Source organism: Ruditapes philippinarum, unplaced genomic scaffold, assembly GCF_026571515.1.
Source record: "Ruditapes philippinarum isolate M1 unplaced genomic scaffold, ASM2657151v2 ctg1010_1_1_1_1, whole genome shotgun sequence".
Taxonomy (NCBI): Eukaryota; Metazoa; Mollusca; class Bivalvia; order Venerida; family Veneridae; genus Ruditapes; species Ruditapes philippinarum.
Genome location: NW_026852812.1, coordinates 255,370 through 265,248, shown reverse-complemented (window position 1 = coordinate 265,248; position 9,879 = coordinate 255,370). Strand labels below are relative to the sequence as shown.

The following is a 9,879-nucleotide window of genomic DNA, read 5'->3' as shown; positions in this document are numbered from 1 at the left end:
GTTTCTTCATATGACACCAGTACTGGTTGGTTCCAGGAAGAGAGCTCGAGTGAATAATATAATAATATAAGTTGCAAGAACTTGTTTCGCAATCAAGCTTGAATAAATATGTTTAAAACCAAAAAGATGGCAGAATAATGGGATCATCCCAAAAAAAGGTGGAGTTGTGAGATTGCGCACCGGGGGGGGGGGGGGGAACAAGTTTTTTATCACATGGATGTGGACATGAAAGTGTTGAAATTTGGTCATTGTAAGTTGCAAAAACCTGTTTCACATATAAATCACCATGAAAAGTAGTGAAGGGCACATGAAGTAAGTCTGTGTTAATGACAATAGAAAATAGGTCACAAATTTTACATGAAACATAACTTTGTTACATTTATATTTCAGCAAATGCAGAATTTCCAGAACACAGTACAAAGACAACAGGCTTTGGCTCTTATGTGCAGGTAAACTTTCCACCCTTTCTTTTATAATGGACTTGCCATACAATTGTTGGTTTTAATGATTTTGCTATTTGAGGACTAAAATATTTAGCAACTAGAAGCTGGTTTGTCAATATTGGTTTGCAAGCTGGCCAGGATCTATTTATGTTGCACAGAGCTCTGGTAGGAGAAATAAAATTTATCATACGACTTATAAATTATAATATTTCATTCAAAGTTGCAAGTATCATAATAAGTAACGTCTTTTCTAAACATTTTCTGACTGCAGTATTTCAAGCATAATTTACTTTTGTACCTTGTCTTGAATACTGTAAATCTCCTGTGAGAGACTTTGGATTCTTTTAAGTGAGGAAGCTATCTAGTTATGGAAGGTTGGTGGTTCTACTTAGATGCCTGTTTGTGCTGTAAATAAAGCAGGAAGGGACACCTGAGGTCTTCATTCATCAGTAAAGCTGGAAGGTGCCATAGGATCATGACAGTGCCAGTGTAACTTCAAATCAATCAAAACAATCAAACTAACTGAATATGTGTCACTTTATAATCCATCTTTCTTCTTTATTATATTTTCAGAATATATGTTGGAAGTATAAACTTTGAAATAAAAGAAGACACTATAAAACAAGCGTTCCTGCCATTTGGTCCTATCAAAAGTGTGAACCTGTCATGGGATCCCATTACAAACAAACACAAGGGGTTTGCATTCATAGAGTATGATATACCAGAGGCTGCTCAGTTGTCACTGGAACAGATGAATGGTGTAATGATTGGTGGCAGAAATATAAAGGTAAGATTTACTAATTTATTGAGACTTGATTATTTCTAAAGGGAGATTGTTACGTCTATTTCCTATGGATAAAATATGTTTTTAGCTCACCTGACTCCTTGCTTTGAAGATATTATGACTTTTCTTATCAATGATCAGAGGTGAGCAATTTAGGGCAATTATGACCCGTTTATTTTGCAATATAATCATCACTTGTTTTTTTTTTCATATTTCACAAAATTAATGTAAAAGTGATGAGGTCATCAAACATTTGTTTATTCAATTGTTGACATTTTATAAAAAAAAAATAGGTCATCACAATGATTTTGCTGTAATTTAACTGTTTGACTAAATAATAATATCCTTTGATAAACACATCTTATATAAGTTGTCATTTCTTCAATCTTGGTTCAGAGATGTTATAAATCTTGCCGCAGGCTCACTTTATACAGAAGTTTATACAGAATGAAAACTTTTGTAAAACCCAAGATATCCTAAACAACATCTTAACCCGTAGATACAAGTAAATAAGAAATGAGTCAAGGGTTATAGATTGTCATGAATTTATTGTTATTGTTTACAGGTTGGTCGACCTAGCAATATGCCGCAAGCACAGCCTATTATAGAGCAGATTGCTTCAGAAGCTAAAAACTACAATAGAATTTATATAGCCTCCATACATCCAGACCTTACAGAGAAAGATATCTCAAGGTGAGTTAACTAATATCAATTAACCTCAAGATATTTACATATTACACACTGCTCATCATTAATTGGGGCATATAAAAAGTTAATGTAACTCTTTAAAGGTGTATTTCGCTAAAGATTAATTTTTGAAAGATGAAGATTTCTTTGAAACAAGCATGTTTTTTACAGAAGTGTAACCTTCTTTTAGGATGTTCTTTGTTACATTTTGGAAAAATAAGACAAGTGACGTGTGTGTGTGTGTGTGTGTGTGTGTGTGCGTCATTTACAGTACTGGAGTATGTATTAACACTTCATTTGCTGATTTCTTTGAATGAACTTGTCCAACATTCATTTTTGGAATTGTCCATAATGAATTTTGAGGATATAAATGGGAAAGTTGAATTTGGTCAGCCAACAGTGTAGGGCCTGGTCAGGCTACTCTCAGATGTACGGTTGGCCTGGCTTTATACTGGTGGCAAAAGCTTTTCACTTTTGGTGTCAGCTGGGTAAGTGTAAATGTTTTGCAGCTGCAGTAATGCTAACATTTTATGCTACCAGTTAATAGCATATATAATTCAACAAAGTTAATGCTGTAATTGATTATATTTTTATATTTCAGTGTGTTTGAAGCATTTGGTAAAATTGTAAGCTGTATGCTGATTAAAGATCCAACATCTAAAGGAGGACTAAGACATAAGTAAGTTTCATACTTGGTAGTCAGAACAGAAGTCAATGTATCTGATATCTTTTGCATTGTTGTATATATGAGTTTAAAGATATTTCTATAAAATTTGTGTCCATGTATTGATAAATGGTCTCACATGTACAGGTATTGGTCTGTCTGAGGTTGGACAACATTAAATTTTGGCCATATCATCTCTGTTAGATAAACATATATAGATTCAACATATTTTGTGGATAATGGGTGGTGGCGGGAGGGCTGGAAACTGTATTTTGACATATTGAATACATTTTGATTTATTGAAATGCTGCTTGTAAATGACTTTGACCTTAAGGTTAAATATTTCATTGTAAAAAATTTCAGTCACTGTTGCAAGGCAACAGTTTTTGGGACATGGCTTTTATGTTTGCAAACATATCCTGTTTATTTAGATTCACTGACAAATGGAGTTTGCTTACATAAGAGGGTATTTTAGGAATATATGGGTAGTGAAGCATGCATAAACTCTCAAATGCAATGTGTAGGAACTAAATGTTATGTCTAGGAACTAAATGTTATGTCTAAGAACTAAATGTTATGTCTAGGAACTAAATGTTATGTCTAGTAACTAGATGTTACGTCTAGGAACTAAATGTTGTATCTAGGAACTAGATGTTATGTCTAGGAACTAGATGTTTTGTCTAGGAACTAAATGTTATGTCTTTGAACAGTTCAGGAAACTAACTTACTAGGCATAAGATATAATCTGTCCATAGTGATTGAATTAGTTCTGATCAGATCCATGTAAAAATGTTTTGTTAATCATATATTCTATAATGCTCCACATTTTTCCCCAAAATATTGCACATTTGAGGTGGAATGGTGCATTATTCTACTTTTACTCACTCAAAATCAATATCTATTTCCTGAACAAAAAGAGAGAAAAAAATGGTAATGATTGTTTTATGTTTGTTGCAGGGGTTATGGTTTTATAGAGTACACAAATTCTCAATCAGCAACAGATGCTGTGGCATCCATGAATCTGTTTGATCTGGGAGGACAATACCTTAGAGTAGGAAGAGTAAGTATTTGATATTTTTATGTATATTTCAATTGTCAATTAGGAAAGTAACAATTATTTTTGAGTAAATTTGAATGGTTTTTGTGTATATTTAAATAGTTTTGGTGCATATTTGAAATAGAATGGTCATTTTGTGTAGTTGAATGATTAATATGTGAAATAAGTGAAATAATTGAAATGATTGTTTTGTATATTTGTATGGGTATTATGTATATTTCAATGATTATTTTGTATATTTGTATTGGTATTAAGTATATTGGAATGGTGATGAATATTTATAATTATTCTGGTTTTACAATGATTGCTACAAGTCAAAGAAATACATTTTGTTTTATCAATTATTGTGTACATATACTTTGATACAGACAATGATTTAAGGTTGCCATTTATAAAATTATTATTAAAATATAATTAAGAATGGATACTACTTTGCACTTAAGAACTTAATGAACAAAAATTTAAAAGATGTCTTTGTGTTTGAGAAAAATGAATACATAACCCAAGAAATATCTTGCGAAATAAATCAATTATTTAAGTTCTTCAGGGGTCATTTATACAACCAGTGCCAATTTGTTTAGGAAGTGGACGTACAAATAATAGTGATAAGAATAAACATAGATCTTTCATCACTAAAAAATAATAAACATAGATCTTTTATCACTAGGTATAAAAATAGATAAAGCTCAGATTAATCTGCTATAGTTTATATATCTTGCGTATAGACAATAAATTATAATTGGTATATTACAGGCAATAACTCCACCAGATGTATTGATGCAGCCTCAGACACCAGGTCTTGGCGCTATGCCAACAGCAGCAGCAGTAGCAGCTGCAGCAGTCACTGCTAAAATAACAGCAATGGATGCTCAACAGCAGCTTATTGTAAGTGGAGAAACATACAAATACAAATGTTATATATTAATTTTATATATGATTATTTGACATGTTGAAAAGACATTTATTGAAAGGTCACCTTTACTGAAGGGAAAAGAAATTTTCAATTTTCTTGCAGACAGGTTTTGTAGACATGTGGATTGTAATGAGTCTCATTCTTTTTCAATTGATTATAATAATTAATTAATACTTTGTGAATTCTTAATGTAAGTTTTTGAAGCCACCTTGAGCTGGACATTGTTTTAAGTACATTTTCTTCTTTTCAAAATGCATATTTCTAATTTCAGCCTCCAGGCGTAGTAAACCCAACCCAGTTGGGTGTTACAGGTAGCCCAAAATTAGGGTTACAAGCTGACCTTAACATGATTGGAGGCCCTGGTGTAGTTATACCACAGTCTCTAGGCATAGCTCCGCCCACTGTGGCAAATATACCACCACCAGGTGTCGTCACTGCAGGCTTGGCGGGACCTAAAGCTCTTCCTAAAGGTAACAGAGATTTCCTAATCCTTTACGTTTTGAATTTGTGTAACAATTTTGCCCTGCTTGGAGTTAAAAAAGTCATTTTGATGTTTGAAGAAATTTATTATCAGAATACAAAAAGAATAAGCCAGCAACAGTATAAAGACTGGTAAAACTATAGAGATGTAGGTTGCCCTGGCTCTATATTTGTGGCAAAGACTGATCATTTTCGGTTCCAGCAGGGTACGAGTTAAATTAAATAGTCTGAAAAACCCAACTGAAATCATGTATGATAAAGATAAAGATTGATCATGTAAACATTTAAGAATCAGATAACATACTCTCATTTGGTTACTTATGCTGATCTCAAATTAATTGCTGGGTAGCTTTGGTTGCTGACTTTGAAACACATCGTTCTTACTGCTGCCGATTTGAATCTCACCTGTTTGCCCTTTTGTTGCTTACATTTACAATCATATCAATACCATATTGCTCTTTGAACACTATCTTGTGAGGTAGCAATCAAGTTTGCTTACATAAGGTCTACAGTTCTTCTTGCATGTAGGTGCTCTCCTTGTAATTGAAATAATGCACTGTGAGGTACTTGTGGTCTCCAGCTTTAAATAAAGCTGACAAAGTTGCCATTTGACCCGGCTAAGATGATGATAATAATTCCTCAATTTGTAATTCTTGTTGTCAGTTAAGCAAAAGTAAAGTACTCTCGTTTGACGTACATGTTTACAATTATCCTATATTCTCACTAAATATATTTATTATTTTAGTATCATCTATGATGCCGCCAACGACAGGAAACAGTTTACAGGCTGCGATCTCTTCAATGGTGGACTCGGACTCGGAGAAAAGACGAGAGAAGGAGAAAGAGAAAGAACGAGAGAAGAAAGAAGCTGAGAAGAAGATGGCAGAGGAAGAAGTAAATCAAACATTAGAACAACAAGAGACGATGAAGATTAGTGGTAGTAACGCGCGGCACATGGTGATGCAGAAATTAATGAGACAATCTCAGGTGAATATTACAGAAATTACTTAACTGCTTAATTAATTAATTAATTGCAGAAATTAATGAGACAATCTCAGGTGAGTATTACAGAAATTACTTAACTGCTTAATTAATTAATTAATTGCAGAAATTAATGAGACAATCTCAAGTGAGTATTACTTCAAAATGTACTGTACTCAAATTTGATGTTAAAAAATATTGATATTTGCTACACAGTCTCTTAATATAAGATAAACATCTTTTGACTTCTTACTAAGTAGATATGTTATGTTTAAAATTCTACACACTATATGGTGGTTACAATATGAATATATACATTATAGTTGGCATTTTTTTATTAAGAAAAGACTAACTTTATACTTGACCTGTAGTAGGGAACGCAACTTCCAGTACATAGTTTATTGATTCTTTTATTTAAATTTGACATTTTTGGTAAGAATTTCATAGATTTCAATAAATTTCTGTGATAAAAATATTTTATGCATGGATGAGCATGATATATCTTTAATTTTATTCAGTAAGCTCATTGTACGTAATTGGTTCAACTTGAGTTTCTGTGCATGCATGAAATAGTGCAATGAATGGCGCCATAGTCGTACTTTAGTTATGCTAGAAAGTCACCAAATTTTTTAAGAAATTTATTTTATATTTTCCACCTTTGATTTTAGTAATTCGAACATTTTAGTAGTAAAACAATCCAAGGAGTTGAAGGCCAACTAGTGTGTGCATCAGTGGTCCCACTATTGCAATCAAGCTAGAAAGTAACAGTGTCAGTGAAACCTAAAACTTAAAGGAAAAAAAGAGAGAGAAAAATATGATACAAGAAAAGCATTTCGTAAATAAATATTTCTGTTTTCAGAGTAGAGTAATGGTATTGAAGAATATGGTAGGTCCGGAGGATTTAGATGATGAGTTACAGGCCGAGGTATCGGATGAATGCGGCAAGTATGGACAGGTGAACAGAGTAATTATATATCAGGAAAGACAGGGAGAAGAAGATGATGCTGAAGTTATTGTGAAAATATTTGTAGAATTCAGCGATTCTGCTGGTAAGTTGAATGAAAGAGAGTAAAACATCTGAATTAGTATAAGGTAAAACAACCAAATTATAGTAAAACACCTCAATTGAGGCAAAACAGCTTAAAACATCATTATCAGGGCAAAAGGTTCACATTTGAGGTTAACGTATTGAAGAGGTTGGTGGTAATGTCACATATGTCCAAAAGGTGTATAAGCTTTAAATAGCTGTATAGTTTCCTACACAAGCTCTTTAAAAAAATCTGTCATTTCTATGACTTGTAATCCAGTTACCTCTCTGGTGTGGGTTCGATCCCAGGGAGATGCTTTGGTAGTTTTGTGCGGAGGAAGGTAGTCTAGTACTGGTGTAACTCTCCAGGAACGATGGTTAGGAAACTACCCGCCTATATGACTGAAATACTGTTGGGAAAAGGCGTAAAAATGAAACAAACAAACAAACAAATCCTGTCATTTCTACACTTCTTTAGTTAATTTTATGTACTGAAACGGGACATTTCTTAAAGGTTATACTGTCTTTTGATTAATGTAATGCCATAGACCAGTGCAGACCAAAATCATTTGACATATATATTATGGTCTGCACTGAGGGGATGTGCAGGCTTGCCTAGGCTCTATGTTTTGGTGGCATGTTAAAAGCTAGGCAATGGAAAAACAAAAATAACTGTATTAAACATAATGCAGAATTAAAATTGTCATTTGAATTTATGTTACAGAAGTGGAAAAAGGCTGCCAGTCATTAAATGGACGGTGGTTCGGTGGACGACTTGTGCAGGCGGAAAAATACGATCAGGATTTGTTTGATGCAAATGATCTCTCGGGTTGAAAATATCTCTTCACCCAATGTGTTGTCATTTTAATCATTCATCATCGACAGGTCTACCTAGAACATCAAATGTGTTGTTTTCATGATTACGAAATAACAATAGGACAATGGTATGACTAACGCAGGGATATCGATTTGTGTATAATGTAAATAAAAAACAATTTATATTTACAAATAGAACTTTGAAAAAAAAAAATAACATAAATGAATTTAATTTTTTTTTTTGATTCAGTGAAATTATGAAATATAGAATTTATTAATTAAAGTTATAAGAATGTTCCAGAGATATGTTTCACTCAGTGAATATAAAAGTGATATATGTTAAAGATATGTTTGGGGTTGAAAAAAGTTGTTAAAATATGACTCTACTTTGTCTTTTAAATTTTTGTGGATTTTAGCATTTTCAGTACTTTAGTATTGAAACTAGTTAAAGGGTGGCAAAATCAATTGTGTATTACCCGAGTTGTCCCAACAGCCTGTTTTAATGTTGAAATTCCTCGTACTAAGATTGAATACATGTAGTTCTAAGATAAGTGCAGAACTAATGTAATACAAATGTACATATTTTTAACACAGTAAAAATAAAAAGTATAGAAAGGTTATTAAATCTGACAGGTTTAGTTTAAACTTATATGATTGTTTTAAAAGGCATTGACCTGTAGAACATTATCATTAAAATTGTTAGGTTTTTTTACTACAATTTTTTTATATAAAAGCAATTTTTAAAACATTCTATTTTGTGGAAAGATTAATATAACCATAAACCTAAGTAAAATTGTTTGTGGGCACACTTCATAAAAAGATACTTTCTGATTGGTTAAGATTTTTACAATGGAGTCTTTATCAACCAATCAGATTGTTTGTAATTGATCTCTGAAATAATCCATCATCATGTGTCTGGTTTAATGGAGAATTTATTTGAACTGGTCCTTTTATCTGTTGTCGTGCATCATTTAACATTAGGGTTCATTGTAAATACCATTTTCCTCTTAGGCAGTACATATCCAGCTAGTTTACAGACGGACCATGACTTTACTTGAAGTTCATTTGTGCCTGAAATAATGCACAGATTGGAGCTTGTGTCACTTTGGATAAAATTTCAAATTGGTCATCGGATGACGTTGGCTCAAAACAAAGTGTCTGTCTGATTGTAAACTGATGTATAAAAATAGTAATAAGAGAATAAAGTTGCACATAATGTATATATAAGAAAGTCCCTGGCTTCTTATAATAAACATCAATATTGTTTAGTTTGTCAGACTGCTTTAGTTGAGTCTGAATTTTTTTTAGACAGATGACAATATTTTTCTGATTTTGAAAGTGTGTTAAAAAAATACTTATTGTTTTTATCGGAGCTTGTCACATTAAATTTTTTGAGGCAGGATTTCCCCTTGCATAGTTTTTTTGTGTGTATATTTAGCACATTTTAGCACAGTCTTTCTTTTGAGGATGTTCTTTATGAAAATTGATTGAGATTTACAGTATGTCTAAATTTCAATTTTGCATAATTTGTACACAGATTGTTCATGTAAATTATGAATAATGAAAAACAAAAACCAATGAATATTGTTGTAAAACATTCCTAAAGTAGATGAAAAAAAATATGCACAATTACATACACATGCAAAGATAATCTATTGTCCTGAATTTTGTTTTAATATGGTATTAGGATGAAATAAAAAAGTGACTCTATTTTGTTAAAAATAGGAAAATTATGCTAAGGGGTTGTTAAATGTCAGTGACAAAAGGGCTTTTTGCAAATGCTTTTTTAACCATGTGCTACTCTTCAGATAATGAAATTAGGCTGAAGGGCAACCCTTACAGGGTTTTTTTCTTGAAAAGGAAGATGAGTATGATTTTTAAAGTATCTATCTATATTGTATTTTAAATTTGTTTTAAAGTGAAAAATGTGAATTGATGGGGGTATATGAAATAAGTTTTTTTGAAAAATATTAAATTTTGTTTCTTTTAGCGACAGTCATACAGCTTCCAGCGGTGATCTGTTAAAT

At 32.2% G+C, this 9,879-nt stretch overlaps 1 protein-coding gene across 1 annotated transcript; it reads left to right on the top strand.

The window, feature by feature from the left end:
* Positions 1 to 390: 390 nt before the first annotated feature.
* Positions 391 to 9,426, top strand: LOC132725187 (poly(U)-binding-splicing factor PUF60-like; the record flags this gene model as incomplete). The annotated part of the gene is given in 10 exon segments (XM_060710277.1): positions 391 to 449; positions 1,017 to 1,230; positions 1,793 to 1,920; positions 2,516 to 2,593; positions 3,536 to 3,638; positions 4,389 to 4,520; positions 4,820 to 5,018; positions 5,774 to 6,015; positions 6,869 to 7,058; positions 7,761 to 9,426. Coding segments are annotated over 10 exon segments (1,455 nt in total), but the record flags the coding sequence as incomplete, so codon positions are not given.
* Positions 9,427 to 9,879: the final 453 nt, after the last annotated feature.